This window comes from Amia ocellicauda, chromosome 19, assembly GCF_036373705.1.
Source record: "Amia ocellicauda isolate fAmiCal2 chromosome 19, fAmiCal2.hap1, whole genome shotgun sequence".
NCBI lineage: Eukaryota > Metazoa > Chordata > Actinopteri > Amiiformes > Amiidae > Amia > Amia ocellicauda.
In genome coordinates, this window is record NC_089868.1 from 2,321,234 (window position 1) to 2,345,117 (window position 23,884).

The 23,884-nt window shown below is 43.0% G+C and overlaps 2 protein-coding genes across 3 annotated transcripts in view; one reads left to right on the forward strand and one right to left on the reverse strand.

The window, feature by feature from the left end:
• The first annotated feature begins 524 nt into the window (after window positions 1–524).
• On the forward strand, window positions 525–10,717 carry LOC136714750 (uncharacterized). Its single transcript, XM_066692358.1, has 2 exons — window positions 525–900; window positions 8,458–10,717. The coding sequence occupies exons 1-2, from the start codon at window positions 603–605 to the stop codon at window positions 10,020–10,022; spliced, it is 1,863 nt and encodes a 620-aa protein (XP_066548455.1). The 5' UTR covers window positions 525–602; the 3' UTR covers window positions 10,023–10,717.
• Window positions 10,718–16,153: 5,436 nt separating this feature from the next.
• abl2 (c-abl oncogene 2, non-receptor tyrosine kinase) overlaps window positions 16,154–23,884 on the reverse strand; it is a 45,498-nt gene continuing 37,767 nt past the window's right edge. For both annotated transcript variants that reach the window (XM_066692592.1, XM_066692593.1), the window contains exon 11: window positions 16,154–21,935. In XM_066692592.1, the coding sequence (XP_066548689.1) occupies window positions 20,218–21,935 (1,718 nt within the window). In that variant the 3' untranslated portion in view covers window positions 16,154–20,217. The remainder of the gene's footprint in view (window positions 21,936–23,884) is intronic.

Below are 23,884 nucleotides of genomic sequence, written 5' to 3' on the forward strand. Positions count from 1 at the left end.
GGGGAATCAGAGTTGAATGGAAGGCGGTATAGTGACATGCGCATGCTCATACGATATGCTAATGCTAATGCTGGATGCTTTGTAAAACACTGTAAAAAGATAGTTATTTATTTCAGCCGTTGGTAAATTTAAGAAATCCAGTGCCTTTTGTTAATGTTGTCATGCGGAAAAAATGTATGTAGTATTCGTTCAGTTCAGTTTTCTTTATTGGTATGACAACATTGCTATTGCCAAAGCATTACCGAAATTTTGCAAACAATAGGGTACAGAAAATACATAAATAATATACATATGCATATCCCCCTTCTCCTCACATAACCCAAATATTCTCCATGTGATCGATCAGTTAAAAAATATGCCTTGACTATTTTTAAGGTTTTAAGATCCTTAGCCTAAACAATGGAAAGCTAAAAACCGTGACATTTAAAAGATTGAGAGAATTGCCACTGCGACATATATAATGTATACGTCTCAGTATAGTGTATGTACCACGGGGTGAATTATGTCCCTAACGGCGCCTCATAGCATCAGCAGTGTTTTTATATTGACTCAGACAGGAATACACACGAAGCGTCTGTCTGTCTAGTATGTATTGAACAAACATGTCGGCGTCTCCGTGTCTGGACGCCCGCCTGGCCTCGGCGCTGACCGGGCTGCTGAGAGCCGCCCTGTGGGAGATCGGGGAGGCGGTGGCAGAGACGGTGTCGGAGCACCGAGCGGAGATAACCCGCAGGGACGCGGAAAACGAGGCGCTGAGACGGAGGCTGCAGGAGCTCCTGGCGGCGGGGGAGGCGGCTGTGTGTGGCTGGAGCTCCGGAGCGGACGGGCCGCCTGTGAAGAGCCGAGGAGCAGAGTGGAGCTGCGGCCAGAGAGAGGGAGAGCCCCGCGGAGCTGTCGCTGGTAACTTCTCGTTTCTTTATGTATTCATGTGTTTACTTCTGTACAACATAGAGAGAGCACTTTACAATGAAAACAACACGGGCAACGTGTTTGCATTTGTTTGTGCGTATATTCTCCAGTAGAAAAAATGACACTAACAATACAGCACATCAACTGAGAAGGGAATATCTACCCCAAATGGTTGACTCGCATAAGAAACGGTACACATGCAAATTGTGTCAGGGAGTACAGGTCTGTAGTTACTGAGGAATCAAAGATGCAAGATATCAGTATATTTTGCACTTTTTGTTGTTTCCAACTACGGGGCGCCAAATGTAAAACAGCGCACACTTTTTAGTGTATTTTTAGTATTTAACTTAAACCTTTTTTTTCACGTTTAGTAAATAATTAAGCCGTTTTTTCCACATTTATAAATATTTAATTGAAATAAATACTTAAATAAATGCTAAATCTCCGTTTTTGAAGAATCATTATTTTTCGTTTGATTGAATATTTAACTAAATCACAATAAATATATAGGTTTTTTAATAAATAGTCTAAATGTAAATGTTAAATATAAACAAATGTTAGATATAAACGTTAAATGTAACTTAAATATAAATGTTAAATGTGCAAAATAAATATATAGCTAACATAACATGCCCCTTTGGCGCCGGTCAGCCTCTCACAGCAGTGGGCGGGGCGTGATCCCTTAAATGGCGGTAGTGTAGTGACGGCGGGTCCAGTGTATTATGTGTCTGTTATTAAGAGAAGAGATCCTGTCCGCACACTGCATTGAAAGGAAGCAAAGTTAGACATTTCTTTCTTTGTGGAATCGGGTCTTAAAGGCTCAAGAGAAAAAGCAGCAAACATTTCAGCTTAATTAGTGCGTAGGAAGCGCAGCTCACGAAGCTCAGTTTTTGCCAAAACTTAAAAATGCATATCTTACAAGGCATTCTAAATTAAACTGTCTGAATCCCATGATCTTTCCTATATTGAGTGTTTTACACGAGTAACTCAATGCATCTGTTTACAGGCATGACCGGCCACTATCACAGTGCACTAGTTCAGTGAGGGGACCACTGATGACCAGGACTGTGTTATTTATTATAAATCCAATATGCTGGTGTGACTGTGGGCTAGTGTCTCAAAAGGGGAAACTATTCTCTGTGAGTTTATACTACACACCCTGGACTGCTGGCCTGCTCATTGTATATAAACCCTGTCCTGACCCTCCTGCCGCATCTGCAGTTTGGTGATTGTTTTTAATTCAGTTTTTACTGGGAGTCAGTGTCCAGTCAGTGGGTCAGTGACCACTAGCTCCACTGACCGTATCACGGAAACACAATCCTACAATTTGATGCCCCCACGATGCATCGAAACGCAGCTCTCATTACACGGGTTGCTGAAGCCCCGCCCACTGCTGTGAGAGGCTGACTAACCAGAGGGGCGGGGCTGCATTTGCATTTTAGCTATATATTTATTTTGCAAACTCCACATTTAACATTTATATTTATATTTGTGTCCATATACCACCGAACTGACATAATATGAGCCGATATAATTATACTGCGTCGTGAAACCTTGAAACGCATTTGACGTGAATTTTAACGCGACATGTTACATGATCAAGGCATACAGTGACATTCTTCGAGGTTTACTGGAGAATTATTTCCCAGTTTTACATGAAAGTCTAAAATGCATGTGTCAATTGTGACCTGTTCTGTAACAACTTGTCTACAGAACAGGTCACAGTAGAAGGCAGGATTAACCAACTGATGCTTAATTGTAATAGGAAAATGTAGGCTAATTCACGGGACATTTTCTTTCATGAAATTGTAAGTGTCACTCAGATGTGCTACCTTGGAACAACCTTGCATTAGTATGAACTATATACATTACAGAACTGATGTTATGAATTCTGTATTTTATATTAATTATTAGGGGAATGAGTGCTGTTTTATTCCTCTCTACAGTGGGGGCAAAAAAGTATTTGATCCCCTGCTGATTTTGTACGTTTGCCCACTGACAAAGAAATGATCAGTCTATAATTTTAATGGTAGGTGTATTTTAACAGTGAGAGACAGAATAACAACAAAAAAATCCACGAAAACGCATTTCAAAAAAGTTATACATTGATTTGCATGTTAATGAGGGAAATAAGTATTTGATCCCCTATCAATCAGCAAGATTTCTGGCTCCCAGGTGTCTTTTATACAGGTAACGAGCTGAGATTAGGAGCACTCCCTTTAAGAGAGTGCTCCTAATCTCAGCTCGTTACCTGTATAAAAGACATCTGTCCACAGAAACAATCAATCAATCAGATTCCAAACTCTCCACCATGGCCAAGACCAAAGAGCTGTCCAAGGATGTCAGGGACAAGATTGTAGACCTACACAAGGCTGGAATGGGCTACAAGACCATCGCCAAGCAGCTTGGTGAGAAGGTGACAACAGTTGGCGCGATTATTCGCAAATGGAAGAAGCACAAAATAAATGTCAGTCTCCCTCGGTCTGGGGCTCCATGCAAGATCTCACCTCGTGGAGTTTCAATGATCATGAGAACGGTGAGGAATCAGCACAGAACTACACGGGAGGATCTGCAGCGCCCGCAAGGTCCCCCTGCTCAAGAAAGCACATGTACAGGCCCGTCTGAAGTTTGCCAATGAACATCTGAATGATTCAGAGGAGAACTGGGTGAAAGTGTTGTGGTCAGATGAGACCAAAATCGAGCTCTTTGGCATCAACTCAACTCGCCGTGTTTGGAGGAGAAGGAATGCTGCCTATGACCCCAAGAACACCATCCCCACCGTCAAACATGGAGGTGGAAACATTATGCTTTGGGGGTGTTTTTATGCTAAGGGGACAGGACAACTGCACCGCATCAAAGGAACGTTGGACGGGGCCATGTACTGTCAAATCTTGGGTGAGAACCTCCTTCCCTCAGCCAGGGCATTGAAAATGGGTCATGGATGGGTATTCCAGCATGACAATGACCCAAAACACACAGCCAAGGCAACAAAGGAGTGGCTCAAGAAGAAGCACATTAAGGTCCTGGAGTGGCCTAGCCAGTTTTGTTGTTATTCTGTCTCTCACTGTTAAAATACACCTACCATTAAAATTATAGACTGATCATTTCTTTGTCAGTGGGCAAATGTACAAAATCAGCAGGGGATCAAATACTTTTTTCCCTCACTGTATTTTGTTGACAAATAGTGTTACTGCTAACTAACAAAATGGAATAAGACATATTACTAATACAGGTCTGAAGCAGGAGAACCTTCCCACTATGTTGCACTGAATCCCTCGGATATGAATCCTTTAATGCTGTACTCCGTGTGGCATGTTTCACCAGCAGAGGCCCTGAGCGGGTGATCTTTATTGCTGTACTCAGAATAAAGTATGAAAAGTGTATTTGAACATAAAAAAACTAAATAAAGAACAAAACCTTCCAACATGGTATAACTGCAAGTCTTACATCTCACTCGGATAAATCCCTTACAACCTCTCTCCTCTATAGTGGTCTCCTTCCTACTGAGGTCTTGTATAGCCTAACCTCAATAGAATCTCCCCTGACTAAGGCTCTCACGAAGGGTCAATTTTTACCTTCAAAGGGTCAGAACACAGTACTAAAGTTCGAAGCAGGGCCAAAGCCAGATTTTTCCAGGGGGTGGGCCTGGGTATAACAGGGTGGGCAAGGGGTTTAAAGTAACTCTACTGTACTTGCACACCAACTTGCTACCCTTCAGTAATTTTTAACTAGTCACGGCACTGCACCGTGGTCCTGTGAAATCTGTGTAAGGGAAGTTTTTAATACACTGGGATATTAACTGTAATTGTTTCTGTATGTGGACTTCACTCCATGCTGCGTATAAAACAAATTACTTAGTGATCCCACATGGTACTTCGTAATGTAGCTAATGTGTATCTGATGTGTTTCTCTTCTCTGTCTGTCTACAAGTCGAGCACACATCTCTGCTTCTGGAAGCGAAGTATTTGTAGTGGGCGTATAGATCGTAAATTGCCATTGGACCATTGGAAATAGCAGCCCACAATATGCTGCAGTTGTCTACTACTAAAGATTGATTTCCTTCATCCTATTACACCAGTATCCCCGACATAAAGGCACAGGATAAACTAAGTCTAAAAATAGCCTACTCCAAATGATACGTATTTTCACAACAATGAGTAGAATATGTAAAGGAAGGAGTCATCATCTAATAATAAAACTTCAGGGCAACAAGGAATGTGCATATCAAGAATCTTAGATAGAGGAGACAAGATTCCAAAATACAGCCACATCAGAGCACTTCTAAACCATATACAAAAGGTTCAATGGTAGCCTGAGGACAAAGCAGACACAGAGGATCAGGAGTTTGCTTCATCTGAAACCGTTTAAGAGGAGTTGCATATGTTCTATGAATAAGGTTGTAGTGTATGAGTTGGTGATTTGGGTTCCTAGTAGGGCCTGACATGTATTGGAGCACCGATATTATCGGCCGATATTGGCCTTTTATAATGCACAAATACACTTTCTTAAACTGCTGACTAAATAGTTGTTTCAAATTACCATAACATCATTTTTACTGAAAAGTTAAATAAATCACTTTTCAAGATCTACAATAGCAAGTCAAATAAAGAAAAACACTAAGTAACAGTTCACTGAAGAATCTGACTGCATATTAGTAAAAAAAAAACGACACGCAAGTTCAGATCACAGTGAACAATCTAAAGAAAATGAGTGAAAAAACACGTCTCAGACAATGTTGGATAAAACAAACTATAACATTATATTTATAAAACATTCAAATCATACATCGTGTTTTGGCTATTATTCATATTGCAATACGTTTAACATATGTATTAAATAAGTACATTTTTTGAGCGCATTTTTAAATACATAAAAAAATTAAAACAATGCAGCTGTGATGTACTGCCTGCACTACAGCCTTCCGTGTGATCGGCAGTATTGAGGACTGAGGACCTGAGAGAACCTGACGTGTGTAAAATGCTAATATAATCTAGGCTAGCACTTAACACTATCTTATTCTTTGTTTTAATGTATAGAACATGCATATTGTTATTTCCTATTAATTTTATTTTAACAATGTTTGATTTGTGGTTATGTATGATGAAAATTAATGTTAAGTTTATTATGTAAAATGTAAAAATCCTGCCTTCAGTGCACATTTGACACAATTTCTCTCTGATAGGGAGAGATTTGAGGGATCCATGCTAGAAAATGTCTGTTTTGCATGCTTAGAAAAATATCGGCAGATATATAGGTAATCGGTATATTTGGTTCCGAATTATCGGTATCGGAGCCAAAAAAAAAGGTTATTTCTTCATTGGCAAAAGGTCCCTATTCCAAGTAGTATTGATCGTTAAAAAACTGTATGATGCTTGAAAGAAAAAAAAAAAAAAGCATACATTTTGGAAACTGACCCTCTATATCTAGTATAGTATGCAATGGCAGCTCTGTCCACATTTGCACTCCATTAGCATGCATAGCAGATCACTAAACTTGAATTAAAAAAGGAACAAGAATGGTAAGGCTCCATCCCTTTATAATGGACTCCAGGTGATTTAAGTACAGTATTTAGGGCTATTTCAAAGGCTCAATTGTTACATTCAAAGGTTCGAAGTTTCGTTGTACCAATTTGCATTATTTATTGATGACGTCACATTGGCTACGAGCACACTGTTTATGTACAGGTATTTGATTTTACTTGTATGACACATTATCCTTCCAGTAAAGAAGCACCTTACTCATAAGTCCAACTAAAGGAACTACAACTTAAGGTCAATATTTTATTATTTAGAAGTATAGAATAATAATATTAAGCAAATAATGCATATAATTTGACCAGTATAAATTTAAAAGATTATCAGAGATTGGTTCTTCCTCTGTGATGTACCAGTTTTTGCACAGTCCTTCAGCTTTTTTGGGGTCTTCTGTGCATTTAACAACAAATCTCAAATGACAGATGTTTTTCAAGACCATTTGTTTTACATTCCAATTTATATTATATAAAATACTTTGCTGTAAAGATGGTGGATAAAGAGAAAACATGTAGAATAACAAGTGGTCCACATGCATGGTGGTAGGTGGAGGTTAAGGGCTCTTCAGAATAAATATTTAATTAAATGATCAGTGCAAGCGTATATATTTTGTTTCATACTTATCTTACCATAGTATGTTTCTTACTATATGTCTTGCAAACTTGTACAATAAGCATTTACTCAGTTTACAGTTTAAATGTACCCCTACTTCAATGCCTGCTGACAAGACAGTGGCAACTGAGGGGCTTTTTATGATAGTTTTGAACTTTGTTACATCGAACAACTTTTATTTAAGTAATGGACATTATATAAATCAAATGTTTTAACAGCCACGGCTCGTCTGTATGGGCAGGTGGGGCAGAGCCCCACCAAAATATTCAGCCACTTGAAAACATAGAACTCTATATAAACTTAATAAATCCTAAAATTGTAAACTCGTAATTGTGTTCATCATTATTTCAAAAATATTTTTGGAGTTTCTAGGCTATTTTAAGTCGTAAAGTGGGATTGATATGTTGAAATTTAGCACATGGCTTCGGTTGACAGGGTGACTATATTAATGATTGCACTAAGCGCCCCACATTTTTCCAATGTAAATCTGTGGTGAAAAATGGAAATGCAGCACGCTCTAATAGAGAGCCATATGTGCAGATATGAGACTGCCCCGCCTGTTTTTACGTTACGTGAACGTAGTTCCGGACAATGCTATATCATTCTGCGTCAGCAATAATAACAATAAAATCATTGTTCTGAGAATTGGCTTTGTTTTCTTCTTCTGATTTTTTCCTCCTTGTAACCATTTAAATCAATATTCAAAGACAATAAATACTACATTAATATGTGCATTCTAAGATAACATTCTATGTATGTATGTTGAGCCTGCTAATCAACATTAGAGCGTCACCCGCAGGCTGAATTACACAAGGACACTAGATCTCTGCCCAAAGTGTTCTGCATGTGTTCAGTCATTTGTCAATCAATCGTAGGTTAATCATATAGAATCTGCCCCACCTAAATTTATGGTCAGGAGCCGCTACTGTGTTTTAATTTAAATAAGCTCTAAGGGACATCCTGAAGTGTGGTTTAGTACTCAAACATTGTCACAGAAAATTGAAGTGATGAACCTTCAAATGTTTGGAAAAACCTAACATTCTAAAGCCTGAACAGTATTTAGAGTAAGTATTTCAAGAAATCTGTAACTGATAATTTGACTTTTCATGCACTAGACTATGCTCTGATACAAAGTTCCTACATGCTCTCAATTTATTTAGACATCTACAGTATTTAGAGATTAAATATTTAAAGATATCTTGAAATCAGTTTGACATTGTATATATGAGCAGCCAGACTGTTTTGATTTTCTGAGTTTATATATGCTCCTAGTTTTATATGCTGACTGGACTTTGGAATAATGTTCCGATACAATGACTCATGTAGTAATTCTATTATTCTATTAAGTGTGAGTTTTCAGAGCTGCTGTTCTCACTGCTTTTCTTCTGTGTCATCTCTCCCCTAGGAGCTGTAGAGGCCAGCGTTCTCCCTGACTCTGGAGAAAGGGCTCCTGTTGAACAGCAGTCCTGTGAGCAGGAGTGGGACTCCAGTCTGAAGCAGGACCCAGAGCCCACAGCTACTGAAGGCAACCAGTGGCTGTCTGAGCAGTCCAAGAGCAGACCTAGCGAAGAGAAACTCACGGGACAGGAGTCTGGCCATATGGCAGAGCCACACACTGAAGGGTCAACACAGGGACTGCGGGCACTGGGATCTGATACAGCAGGGTCAATGGTCATGCCAAATTTAATAAACAACAACCCTGAGTTGGCGGGCTCTACCAGAACTCAGTGTGGACCCAGTCTGGTGTCTGATCACATCAAAACAGAGGACGAGACACTGGAATCTGTTTATGCAGTGGAGCCGAGAACACAGACTGTCTTCAGAGACGCACTCAGTAATCTCAAAATTGAGAATATTGCAGACAGCGCCTGTGACCTGGGGCCTGAGATCCCTGTAGCTGGACAGTGTGACCTGGGGCCTGAGCTCCCTGTAGCTGGACAGTGTGACCTGGGGCCTGAGCTCCCTGTAGCTGGACAGTGTGGCCTGGGGCCTGAGCTACCTGTAGCTGGACAGTGTGACCTGGGGCCTGAGCTACCTGTAGCTAGACAGTGTGGCCTGGGGCCTGAGCTACCTGTAGCTGGACAGTGTGGCCTGGGGCCTGAGCTACCTGTAGCTGGACAGTGTGGCCTGGGGCCTGAGCTACCTGTAGCTGGACAGTGTGGCCTGGGGCCTGAGCTACCTGTAGCTGGACAGTGTGACCCACAATCTGCTGCCTTGAAGACAGGGCTCAGTGGGGGGAGTGACAGTGCAGTGAGTTGGGAGAGCCCATCGTCACAGTGCAGACAACTACGTCCCAGACTCCCTAGACTACCTAGCTCATCCAGCTCCCCCTCCTCACCACTGCGGCGTGGAAAACAGCGTCCCCATCACCAGCCCCAGAGTGGGAAGGACTTCACAGGGCCATCAGCACTTATTAGGCAGCACAGCACTCACACAGGAGTGAAATCATTCCACTGTGCCCAGTGTGGGAAGAGTTTCTGTCAGGCAGCACATCTCATCACACACCAGCACACTCACACAGGAGAGAGACCGTTCTGCTGTGTCCAGTGTGGGAAGAGGTTCTCGAATGCATCTAATCTCAACAAACACAAGCGCATTCACACAGGAGAAAGACCATACTGCTGTGTCCAGTGTGGGAAGAGCTTCATTTATGCATCTAATCTCAACGCACACCAGCGCAGTCACACAGGAGAGAAACCATACTGCTGTGTGCAGTGTGGGAAGAGCTTTGCGTATGCATCAAATTTCAAGGCACACCAGCGCAGTCACACAGGAGAGAGACCATACAGCTGTGTGCAGTGTGGGAAAAGGTTCACTTATGCCTCTAATCTCAATGCTCACCAGCGGATTCACACAGGAAAGTGTTCCACTGTGCCCAGTGCTTCTCTGATGCATATAATGTCAACAGACACCCCTGCAATCATACAGGAAAGCGTTCCCTTGTGCCCAGTGTGGGAAGAGTTTCTCTAAGTCTCACTGTCTTGGGTGGAAATTATTATTAGTGTTATTGTTATAATTAAAGTATTTAACCATTATCCAAGGTTTCTTACATGGTTTGTCAGTCACTAACATGCATTGTCTTCTAGAGGCACTGTATTAAATGCATGACATCATCACAGTGAAAATACAATCAATACATAAGAAATACATTTAGGGACAGTAAAAATATATAAAAACAATTAGTTGAATTGACAATACAAATAATTCCATTATCCCCTTTGTTAAGATGTTTGAAAAACCTTCTGAACAAACAAATACTTACCTGGGGTGGGTTGTGGAATGGCCATCTTAGAGAAAGTAAGGTAAGGTTACAGAGGCTCTTGGTCTGGGACTTTAGAGACCGGAGTTGCCTTATTGCTGACATGGGGAGGGGGTTAAGGCTATTGTTTAGAGTATTATTTACTTGGTTTCTTTGGGGGTGTTTGTGTGGGGGGGGGGGTGCTGGAGTGTAGAGCACTTGACAGAGTGCATATATGTTGAATATGTAGACAACTGCAAACCTGACTCTAGGCAGCTCCGTGGTGTTACGGATCCTGGGAGTTTTCCTTTTCTTGTTTGTTCGTTGGTTCTTTTCTGGATTGAGTTTTGTTTTGAAACCTCCTGATTCTTTTTATCTTTTTTTCACAAGTGACAACAAATAAATTATATATTTTTTGCAAACCATATTTTTCAGTCTACATTGTTTCTGTTTTGTTTTAACACCTGACCCTTGGTCCACAACACCCTTCCAGATTTAAAATGAGCCAGCCCTTTCCATGTTGGAATAGTGGTGTCCTATTACCAACATTATGTTAAGGGGAATCCCAATATTGCCCCTCACCAAGACAGCCCCTGTAACCTCCAAGCATTCCCAAACAAATATGGCAACTCCCACAACCTTGTTCCACCCAAACCAAAGAATAATAAGTTAAAAGGTTATTTTGTTTTACATTTGCCCTTTGTACTTGGGCTTGACCTTATCCTCCCTCACCACAGGCAAGGACAAACTTTATTTAAACCCTTTTAACTTTCTAATAATCTTCGTTCTGTTGGTCCAGGGGAGATGGGCCTACTCCATCACAAAGTGATCTAATAGTGTTCATCTCTTAGGTAACCATGATGGGATAAATTTCTGTTAATTTGGCTAAAAAGGCAAAGCAACCATTTATATCAGATCAAAAGTATTATATAATTAAAAAAGAACAAAACGATAGAGTTAACCATTCTGATGCAGTAAACTGTCAATCCGTGTTACATTCCATTACTACAAGCATGCAGATTTAAATTAGATGTGTAAATTATTATATTGGGGTAAACACATAGCCTGTGTAATAAAAAATATCAATTTAAAATGAAGCACTTTTTTTGACATGCACCCTCTTTGGACTTCGCAGCAGCAGTGTTGCAATTCGCTGCAAAATGTATTTATATTCCTCAAACTTTCCATTAGAACGTTTTGCTCAGTCAGGCTGAAAAAGGTGCTCTGTTTTAATGTCATCTTAATGTCATCAAAAACATGGTGCGACACTACTTTAAAGTCAGCTGATTGTAGTGATTCAAATTGGGCCTTGGAAAGTGTGTCCAGCACCATATCAAGGCGCCATGCGGGCAGTGCAGGGGCATGAGATGGTCACCAGATACAATTTGAGCATGGACAGGGACTTGCGCTGGTCCAACAGCTCTTGTAAAAATTTTTACATGACCCTACTGGGGCAGATAACTGGGTCACATCAGGTGCGAAACATCCGCCCCAACTGAATAGTGGCTACTACTGCATCTGACAGACCCCAGGCTATCAAGTGATCCCACTCAGGGGCCAGGCCAAGAGCTGGAGCAAGCCTGGGTTGGTCTATAGAGGAGACAGCGTGATCACACGTGAGACAACATGTCGGTCCCCCAGGTAGTAAGGCCACCGGGGCTCCGGACCACATTCGGGCCACCAAGAAGTAAGGACATTAGTCACACTCTACTGGGAACAGTAATGCAGAGTGGGGAGGGCCAGTAGTGCCTCTACCCTCACCTTCAACAATAACTAATAACAATAATACAATAAGCACAGCTTTAGACACAGTAGCTCCATCAAGGGCAAGACTAATTTAAACCAATGAATTGCTCACCATGGTATAACGAGTCACTCGCTCACAGAATGCCGTAGATATGAACGTAAATGGAAAGCATCAAAATTAGAAGTCTTCCATGAGGCATGGAATGACAGTATAATAAGATACAAGCAAGCCCTGTCCTCTGCTAGGTCTGCCTACTACTCTAATTTAATAGATACGCATAAGAATAACCCGCATTTTCTTTTTAACACAATAATGACACTTACTAATTGACAGGTAAAGCCTGCAGAGGTTATCCCCCCCAATATCACCTGCAATGACTTTATGGATCATTTCAATAGCAAAGTTAACGGCATTAGAAAACAGACAGAACTGGAAACATACACAAATACTATAGCTGATGTATGCAGTCCTTCCATGCCTATTGGACTCCTTTAACACAGTAAATCATCAGGAATTAGTCTCCTTAATTAATAAATAAAATGAAAACTACAACCTGCGCACTAGACCCTATACCCACTTAACTACTAAAACAATCTCTGCCATTAATTATCACCTAATACACAATATTATTAACACCTCTTTATCCTCAGGATCATTTAAAATAGCTGTAATTAAACCACTTCTTAAGAAATCCAGTGCTGACCCTAACTCACTTAAACCCTACCGAACTATTTCTAACCTATTTCCCTTACTTTCTAAGGTTCTAGAGAAGGTAGTTGCAAATCAATTGCAACTAACCATCTTTATGAGAAATTTCAATTAGTGTAATCTGTCTGTCTGAGATTAAAACATGGATGACAAGTAATTTTTTTCTTATGCTTAATTCTGAAGTCCTAATTTTTGGGGACACAAATCTAACTGTTCATCATACACTGAAAACACTGAGTAATAATTACTTTAATTTCTCCCCTAAGGAGATGGCATGAAACCTGGGTGTTATCTGTGACCTTAATCTATCCTTTGAATCACACATTCAGAATGTGTCGAGATCTTCCTTCCTCCAGCTTAGAAACATTGCTAAACATTACATGACACTGAGAAATTGATACACGCATTTGTTACATCTAGATTGGATTACTGTAATGCCATATTTGTCAGGCAGCACAAACAGAGCTATTTCTGCACTTCAGTTCAAAATGCTGCTGCAAGAATTCTAACTAAAACAAAAAACATGAACACATCACTCCAGTATTGACTTCTCTTCACTGCCCGTGTGCTACAGTGATAGATTTCAAAGTTCTCTTACTAGCATTACCCTCTACTTACCCTCTGTTTTAGCCTTTAAATCACGGCTGAAGACTCATCTGTTTAATCTGTTTTTCTAGCACATAGTGCTGCCGGTGTGCCATGGACATGCAATGCACAACTGTTTTTGGAAATGTCCTGCACTGCATGACCAGTATCTGAACACAATTGTCTTTTTGTCATCCAGCAACAGCCCCATCTTCCGATGAGTCACCCCGTCCCCCACCGTGGAAGCCCAGCTTGGCACAACCCTGCCCAGAGGCACCCCACTACGGAAGGCTAACGATGCACCCACACCCCAAGGTCTGATGAGCCATTGTCACCCAATGTCTGTTGATGGTCCAACCCCCCACCAGAGGAAGACCACAGCCAGCAGCACTGATTAAGAGCTTTCTGATCTCCTTGCTGCTGTAACAACTATACTGCCTGGAGGGGAGGCAACCATTAGGCCTAGGCCTAGGCCTTAAGCCGTGGACCCACAGAGATTTATTTTCTGGTCCTCCTCCCAGGACACCTGCTGACTGCCCCTGTCAAGAGACCAGACAGAGAGGCTCCCCTCTGACTCCAGTGGTGCGGTTTGCACAGGCGGTGGAGTAACAGGGGGTGGGGCAGAAGGGAGTGGAGGAGAGCCACGTAGGCCATCTGAGCACTTAAGATTGTGTAGATCTAGTCCATTCTGGCATGGAGGGCCAGAAGGGCAGCATCGCGAGGTTTGTCTGCAGAGCCGTGGATCCTGTGCCGGCACCTCTGTAGTGAGAAAGAGGAGGGGGCCTCTGGGCACTGCTCAGATAGTCTCCCTCTTCTCTCTACTGCCTGCATGGGAGTGTATGCAGCAGGAATGGCAGGTGCAGGTGAAGCAGCAGGGGTGGCTGCTTCCAAGGCTGCTGGCCTGGTGGAGGAGACAGAGGCACTTAGGGAGAGGTGGAACTCAGATCCATTGAGCCCCTAATGTTGCTCGCTGATGTGGAGGGTCTTAAGATGTGCACTGCTGTAACCGAAGGAGACTGTCATGACCAGTATCCCCAGACCATGAAGAGGCACTGTAGGGACCAGATGAGCTGCTGTGGCCACAAGAAGCACTGCCAAGGCCAGAAGAAGTGCTGCCATGACCAGAGTCAGAGAATGCTCTGATGGGGCAATTGAAGAGGGGCTGCCATGGCCAAAGCCACCAGAGCTAGTGGGCACAATTCCTGGGCAAGAGTGACCAGAAACGGAAGTACTGTGACTGAGATTGCATACCCTACCTTTAAGTCCTGTAAATTGCGAGGTGGGGCCTCCATGGATCGGACTTGTTTGTCCAGCACATCACACAGATGCTCGATTGGATTGAGATCTGGGGAATTTGGAGGCCAAGTCAACACCTTGAACTCGTGATTCATCAGACCAGGCCACCTTCTTCCATTGCTCCGTGGTCCAGTTCTGATGCTCACGTGCCCATTGTAGGCGCTTTCGGCAGTGGACAGGGGTCAGCATGGGCACCCTGACTGGTCTGCGGCTATGCAGCCCCATACGCAACGAACTGCGATGCACTGTGTGTTCCGACACCTTTCTATCAGAACCAGCATGAACTTCTTCAGCAATTTGAGCTACAGTAGCTCGTCTGTTGGATCGGACCAAACGGGCCAGCCTTCGCTCCCCACGTGCATCAATGAGCCTTGGCCACCCATGACCCTGTCCTTCCTTGGATCACTTTTGATAGGTACTGACCACTGCAGACCGGGAACACCCCACAAGTTTGCAGTTTTGGAGATGCTCTGACCCAGTCATCTAGCCATCACAGTTTGGCCCTTGTCAAAGTCACTCAGATCCTTAGGCTTGCCCATTTCTACTGCTTCTAACACATTAACTTTGAGGACAAAATATTCACTTGCTGCCTAATATATCCCACCCACTGACAGTTGCCATGATAACGAGATTAGTCATAATGTTATGGCTGATTGGTGTATGTTGCTAACTGCCAAGGGTGCTAATGATAAATTAGGGATGTAAAAGTTTATACAGGGGTTAAAACAGCAACTTTTTTGTTGTAATTAAGCAAACATGCCAACAAAACAAACTGCAATCCACAATACAAAAAAATACACACTATGGACAATTAAAACCCATCCATTCTTACTTACTGTTTTTGTCAGCTTCCCCTGGTCCCCGAGTACAGCACAGCAGCACAAAACATCACATGAATATTCAGAGGATAACGTGAGCGCTGCTCAATTATTTTGGGCAGGGTCTTCCGTGCAAAACAAACCGAGCCAATCAGCTCAGATAATCGAGGGGTGGGCTGGCAAAAAAAATGAAGAAACGCAGATAGACGCTCATTTTGTGTGCCAACATATGATTACGTGTCACAGGTTTGCCATCACGGACATACGATGGAAGTGGGTTGACATGGTGCGTCAGCTTGGGTAGGGTGACCCGATTATCACTAGACTAAATTGGCAGCAACTTAACAAGCAAGATGATTCGAATGGACTTCTTAATTGTAACTATTCTTCTGTTCCTCAGATGCTCTTAACTGGAGGTCTTGATTCAGAGCACAGGGCAAAGACCCAGCTCTGAGGACCATGACACCTTTTCAGATGATTTAAGACAATAAAATGGCTTTGACACACTGTACTTTTTCCCTTTGTCAACAAAATATTGAATTGGCACACCTCTTGATAAAACTGCTGAGCAGGATCAAATGAAGACCAAACCTGAATTTCCATGTATTTTATAAAAAAAAAAAAAAAAAAAAGAAAATAAAAAAGTTGTCAAATGTATCTAGGAACAGAGAGTACACTTGTTTTTGTTTGTCATTTTATTTTATTTTAATTATTTACATCAAGTTTAACACTGATAAAGAGAACTTCACAGTAATACAATATTCAATGTGAGATTTAAATTAGAAACACAAAAAATATATATTTTACAATAATTAAAAAAAAAAATACTGATAGTGTTAATTTTGTTAACATCTGCCATTCATTTAAATCCCTGTTAAAATTCACATATTTACAATTAAGAAGGTGTTTAGTTTTCATTGCACTAGTAGAACTGAAGAAAAAAGTGGCCTTTGGTATAAATGCTTACGTAGTGTTTCTTCAGTACAGTTTAAAACAAACAAGAAAAAGAGTTGCACGTGATGCAGTTGTTACAGAAAGGAAATAATAAATAAACAGTAAGTCGCTGATCTTGTATATAAAAAATAAAAAAAAACATGGACATGTTTGATGCACAAACACCACTACCATCCTGATTGCCTTGTAAAAGCATTTGATTTGGTGAATAAACTGACAGGATCATCGACAATACAAATGATTAGGTGGTACGTTTCATACACCCTGGTAACCCAAACTATTGGACTTAAAAACAAGGAAACGACGTCCAATTTATTTGAGATGAAAGAACTGTAGTTTTGAATGATCTCTGCAATAAACAGTAATTAAGATGTTGCTCTTGTAACTGTTGCTGCTTATAGTATTTAACAGAACAACTCGCCTCCACTTTAGATTCCATTGGACTCTACTTGAAATTAGAAAAACAAGACCGGGTCAAACTGTCCCACAGCTATGATGTGTGAAACAGCAGGAGACCAACATCTGGTGTGCAATTCCTTCATCATACTCGCGATACGAACAAGTGGAACGAAAACCAACCGTCCAACCAAAAATGGCCCACAGGATGTTTGTGTCAGTTCTGCTCTACAGTGTTTCGTGTAGTTTTGCTTCTGTACAAACATGTCAAGGGGCAGTTTAGTACAGGGGCTGGGTAGGGAGAAGGGACACAATCCAGAGCCCCACATTCTCACCGAGAGCAAACGCATTTTTTTGAGAAGTGGGTCTGCTTGTGCTACACTGAACTGGCTAGTAAAACATTTAAAGTTCATCAGTGATATTTAGGCAGTGCTTTTCTGATGGATGTCCACATCAGTTGGGCTATGAAATGTCATCCGCATCACAGAAGGTGAGTGATAATCTCTCATAGTTCTCCAACACCAACTACCAGAGTTTTTAACAGGGCTAAATTTGGTGTAGCCATGTCACCTGACAACGTTTCATAATGAAAACTCTAGAGAAAAAAAAACAAAAAACGAAAAAGTATATACAGAACATGATTATAACTATCTTGGACACAGTAGTGCACAATCCATGAAATGGGTTTTACAAAAGGCACCATGAATCGGCTAGCTTGCCTCCAGTAGTTAAATGGCCTTCGTTCTCTACAGATCTTGCAATGAAACGCATCATGGTTAGGTGGGATATTGCAGATTGTCACCAGATATAGCAACCAAAATGGGTCTCCAACACACAGGCTGACAAAATGACTCGGGGGCCCCCTTTCACACTAGCACACTGAACTGGGTAACAACCCACCTTGTAGCCAGCCGGGTTCTGATTTTGGTTAGTGTGACGTACACTGGTAGAACGCAGGTTCACGCGGGCAGATCAGGCGTAACCCACCTCGGGAGGTGGGCCAGCTAGCAATGACCCACGTAGAGCAAGATATGGCATACTTTTCCGCCAGTGACCATAGATCTAATCCACTTTGCTGAAACTGTAGTGTGAGAGCGCTGGACTGACCCCCTCCCCTCCGTACTAGAACCTGGGTAGGGTCGACCTGGGAAGAGGTAGCTAGTGTGAGAGGGGCTTTGGACTCATGAAGAGATCACAGTACGAGGGAGAGGCGTTCAAGCCCCCAGTGGTATTTTTGAAAGCCATATCGCAGGATGTGAGTTGAGCAGATTCTCTTTAAATGTAGTTTTAATGGAAAAAAAAGATGACCAATTTAAATTTGACAATTGATAAGATGAACAGATCTCAGATTTGTACCTATTTTCCATTCTAGTTTGACATATTTTAAGGCAACAGGTCAACTGATACAAAGTGTTCAAACCGTTGGGTTCAAGGGCCTTCACGGTGTGGTCAGGGCTTGGTTCAGAATGGGTTTTTACCATTTCAATTTCAGCATGCACACTGAAGCAGAAATTGAGGACTTTCTTTAAGGCATAGTCCTTCTAGATTCTACATGTTGGACAAGGGAATAAAAATATAAATTAATTAACAGTGAGGATTAGAGGGATCTATCGTCAAAATGTGGCACCAAAAAATATTTCCTGCAATAAATTGTTGTGCGAGTGTGCGTTAACTGCGCTCGTCTAGAAAGTAAATCAACGCAAAACAGCAGAGACAAGAGCACTGCATACCTGGTTGTGGTTGTCACATTGTTTAAACAGCTGGATAAAACTGGGAGATTGGGACCCTTTTCCGAATTATATGAATGGAATTGAACAGTAATCTGGAGGAATTCAATATGAACTCATGAACACAAAATAGCAATCTTGCAAGTCATGCTTTCATTTGTTGTTGGCGGGATTTATTACGCATTCACTGCACTGGTGTGTATGAAGATGGTTCTGCATTTTGATTGAAAAAAAAAAAACATCTGAAGCTGATGGCATGTTCTGGAGAAGATGCATTTAGAGGCTGTTGATTACTTTTTTCACTGATTTATACAGTTTGTATTCAAGTTTTGTTTTTTAAATAGGTAATGACTGAACGGATTACATTTCAGTTCTCCATGGTGTCAGAAATTGAAAGGCAGTGCAGACGTTTAAAATCAATAAAGAGGATTATGTTTTTGATGGGGATGTGTCTTAATTAAGAAACCAAACGGAATTATTCAAGATTAATGGAGATGGTTCACCAAACAAATAAAAAAAAAACAGCACACTTTTGTCTCAACCTTCTTTTTTCAGTGAAGAAACGGTTTGCTTTTAAAATAGATGAATACTCCCTCGTCTTCACCTTTATTCTGAATGTCTGTGCTTCAATTCACAATAAAAATACAACTGGAAGTTAAATATTTGTAAGGGACCTCATGATAGAAGTCAGATCTGCTACGTTGGAGTTCTTTAAGATGCAAAGTTCTACAAAAAAGGGAAATGGCATCTGATGTTGAGAGTACTGTACCTTCGATCATCACAAAGCTGATCCTGCCACCATAATGATAAACTCAACAAACCTTCTCTAACGTTTCAACAATTACTTTTCAGACGTGCACAGAACTGCTCTGGGTAAGTGTGCATGGCAGCCTAGGCCCCTGATGTGAATGTTACGCATTGCTGGGCAATCAACATGGTCTTCAGTGTGACCCCTAGTGCTGCACAGGTCTGCTCAAGCAATGCTGTGCCACGCTGACATTCAGCCGTTGCAGTCGTTAGTTTCTCAAGTGCAAATAAAACGTTGCAAGCAGTGATTTTATGGAGGGAGAGATATTAAACAGGCTTGTTTAAGATTCCCCGTGTTGCGATTTCATTATGTGAATTCTAAACATTAAAAAAAATGTCAGGAAATGGAAAGTGTTCGAACGACGACAACTGGGTAGTTTCGCTATAATGCACCAGCAAACCTGCTTAATTTGTTAGAGTTTGTTAGGGGAAGCACTTCAGTACTGCAGCTTCTACCAGTTAAATGAGTAAAGAGGCCTGAATAATATGATCCATGTTACAATGACACACACTGTGCCCTGCACCATGGTCTCCAAACTCTACTTGGTTGTGTCCAAACTGACAAGATGGCCGGCAATCTCTCGCACAAGCCCCAATCCCCAAACCCCCCCACAATGGCAGAAAGCGATCAGTCTTGGCTTTGGCGATTGCAGGCGCATCCAGTCACTTCAGAAACAACACAAGCGCTCCTGTAGCCACTTGGGGCCAGATCAGCAACAAGTGTTCCCACGGATGTTTGAAGACTGTAAACAATGTGATCAATGTAGTGATTTTCTGAGGTACTGCGCGATATCCCATTCCCCCACTGCCTCCGCCCGCCCCCTCAAAGTGGAGAGAGAGAGAGAGAGAGAGAGGGGGGGTGGGGGGGGGGGTGGGAGGGGTGTGGTGGCTACCTCTGCACCACATCGCTGATCTCCTTGATGCAGGTCTGCAGGTTGCCCAGGGCGGGGCTGGCCCCTGTGCTGCTGCCCGAGGAAGCCCGCAGCTCCTGCAGGCTGAATTCCAGTTTGCCCACCGCCTCCCTGAAGGCGAACTTATTGCGCATCTGCGGGATGCAGTCCACGTAGCCGGAGCAGTAGTCCAGGAGCTGGTGTCCGGCGTCCAGCACCTGGCTGCTGGAGGAGGGCTCAGTGGCCCCCGTCAGGGCGTTGCTCAGAGACTCAGCGCACTCCAGCAGCGCTTCCTTGCTGATCTTGTCCAGCGGCACCCTCTCAGCCTGTTGACGTGCTCTGCGCAGGGCCACCTTGGCACCACCCCCGGACCCTGTTGGAAGGGTGGTGGCCCCGTTCGCCATCTTAGTGGGGGTGGTGTTCAAGGAGGAGGAAGTGCACGACGATGAGGGAGGCACTTGCGGTGGGGGCACTGATGGTCTCCCTCCTGCCGCTTTCCCTGCTTTCTTCAGCCCCTCTCCGTTCACCTCCGGCACGCACCCCCCTGCAGGCTCCTCAGCCCCATCGCCACTGTACAGAGAGGTGGAGTGGTGCGGCAGCAGGCGGAGGGTGGGTGGTGGCGGAGGTGCACACTTGGGCTTCACCAGCCTGGGCCGGTCTCTGTCACTCTGGTGCTCCGAGAGGAGCTTGAACCGGTTCCCCTGAGAGTCGACGCCGATGAGGTGCACGTCGGCCGCAGCATGCTTCAGCGTGGGTGAGATCAGCACAGGGACTTTGTGATTGTGGGCGGCAGCAGGGCTCGAGACAACAGTCTTAGAAGGGGACGGCCAGCCTTGCCTGTCCTGCCCAGTCTCTTGGGCCCCCTCTTTGGCCCGGGAGTGAGAATCAGAATCGGACTCTCCCCCGACGCCTGGTGCCCTCAGAGCCCCACCCCCCACCCCTCGGGGCAGCAGTTTGGCTTTGGGTCTGTCCCGGATCTGGGCAGTGCCCTCGTCCATTTTGCGGAGCAGAACCTCGGATGACCTCGCACCGCCCTCCTCGGGCTGAGAGGTGGTGGATGACGTCCTTTCCAGTTGAGCCTTGGAGCGGTGGGCATTCCTCGGCAGTGTGAGTGCCATGCGCTCCAAGTCAGGAAGCCCGGAGGACATGGAAGAAGTGGAGTTTGACCTGGGGAAAGGCTTGGCCATGTTACTGGCCACCTCTTCCACCCCTGCAGGCTTCCCAGTCCTCAGCCCCAAGGTCTTCTTGATCAGACGGGGGGTGAAGAAGCCAGCTAGCCCTGCCCAGCCGCTGCCCCCAGGAGGGGCAGCTGCCGCCACCGCAGTGGAGTTGGCAGAAGTCTTTTGGCCAAAGCTGGCCCCGCAGCACCGTGACTGCACGTGGTTGGCCTCCCCGTGCGAGGGTGAGAAATTGAGTCCCTCCCCCTGTGGCAGAGAAGCATTGAAGCTGGTGAAGTTGGAGTTGGGCTCGTACTTCTTGTGCGGCTGGTTCTCCATCTCCCGGAAGGAGATGCTTCTCTTGGGCGGCGTGGGCAGGCTTGGCGGTGGGGACGGCTTCTTCTTCATGAAGGAGCTGAAGAAGCCAGCCTTGCGGTCCCGTGTGAAGGTGGTCTCCCGCGAGTCCTCCAGGAGGCTGCTGGGAGATTTGTCCCTCTGCTTGCGTGGTAGGGCTGGGGAACCCCCGGGGCCTTCACCCCCCAGCAGGCTGGCAGACAGGCCTGTGGAAGGGAGAGGAGGAGAACACTGTCATTACATACTGCAGCTGTGCCTGGCAAATAACATTACAGTAGATTTAAAACACTGGAGGGTTATTCATTGTGTACAACCAGCCTACCAAAATAACGCTGGGAGAATAAATAATCAGTTGGTAATAAAACACACAAAACAAAAGATTACTGATTTCACACAACATACAAAACTTGAATATAAGGACAAGCAGGCACGACAACAAAAACCTGGCATGTTTCATTTAGACAAACGGCTGTGTTTCATCCACAGTACAGAACCAGGAAGGCAGCCAGGATAGGTAGACTGTCCATAGAGTTAAATACAGTTGTCTAATTCTTGCTACAGCTGTGCTATTGAAGTTCAACTTAAAACAAGACCCAAACTATGGCTAATAAATAGCAATACAAAAATTGTTGCTCTTGTTGTGTATTGTGTTAAATGGGGTTGACTGCACAGCGATGGGATGAGGTTAGGAGAGGTCTGAGTAGAGGCTGATTCCACAGTGAGGGGAAAACGCATCAGAGAGCAGGTTTTGGAGTTCTGAAACTTATATTTTATAACCTGAAGTGGTGCTGTTAAAGATGCAAGACAGAAAACAGCCTTGAAAGCACGGGGCTTGCGCCAGACCATTGACTGCGTTGAGTCAGGTGTGAACAATTCCATCAAAAATGACCAGCATGTGTGGATGTATAACATGGCTACATAAATCTGTACAGAAGAGCATTGTATTGTATCTAGGGTTGCACAATTTTGGGAACATTCAAAGATGGAAATTTTCCATAGGAATTAACAGGAATATACAGGAATTATTGGGACTAAAATGGAAATGTAGGGGTTATTTGCACAGGCTGTATTTACCATGTCATATGCAGACAAACATAAACCTTTTAACTTATCATAAGCAGACATAATTGCAAACCCTTCTAACAGAAATAAAAACAATTTCCCCTCCAAAACATACCTTTTCAACATAAAACTGTAAAATGATAGTAGCCTAAAGCAGTGTTTATATAAAGCTAATGATTCAATTGACATTGAAGGCAGTGACCATGTTTTACCTGAAATGAGTGCTGATAAAAATAACAGGAAGTTGCATCAACTTTTAAGGCTTCCAAGCTATATCAGTAGGTTTCAGATTTTAGTATGCCTTTATAGTTGGAAAGCTTGTATGGCTGAAGGTGTGCATTTCTCTGTTAATGGATTGTAGTTTAAAGCTGGGAGATTGAATATTTCTGTTATTCTAGGCCAGTGGTCTCCAACCCTGATCCTGTGGAGCCCCAGTCCACTTTATTATTATATGTCACCTTAAATCACCAATTTCTAAATACTGTGAACAAGTCAATTATTCTTGAGTTAAGCAACTACTATTTGCTAATTTACTGAAATATCATATCAAATATATTCACCCCAGTAATGTAATCAAACTGACTTGAGAGCCTGTAGTTGTGTAGTACAGTAGTGTGGCTCAATAGCACGACATTCGACTGAGAATCAGCTGCACATATGATGCAGGAGTGCACTGTGCAGCAGAGTGGTGCAATTCTACTGGATTCCCATTTAATGGGGATATTTTAACCAAAACATGCCATAAGACCTAGAATTGCCTAATTATGTGTATTTTCTAATGTCACTATTAGAAGATATTTTCTGATTAAATTGGGCAAAATGTCCAAAATTCCCAGACTTAACTTCCCATGGAAAATGTACAGAACATTATCGGAAAGTGTCCAACTCTTTGCAACCCTAATTGTATCCCACTACACTACGATCAAGAAGCCAGGAAGTGTGTAATGAGGAGCACAATGTTTTATAAAGAACAGAGTCTCAGTACATTAAACAGATTTATTTTTTTATTTTGTACATATAAAACTGCTGTACTGCTTATTAAAAGCAAAGATAAGGGCAGGTCAGTATAGTGAAGGAATGTCAAAGATTGCAA

Excerpts from the sequence above, each read along its gene's own strand:
- LOC136714750 (XM_066692358.1), top strand. The coding sequence starts at position 603 with ATGTCGGCGTCTCCGTGTCTGGACGCCCGCCTGGCCTCGGCGCTGACC. Across the intron at positions 901-8,457 it reads GCCCCGCGGAGCTGTCGCTG|GAGCTGTAGAGGCCAGCGTT; the intron begins GTAACTTCTCGT and ends TCTCTCCCCTAG.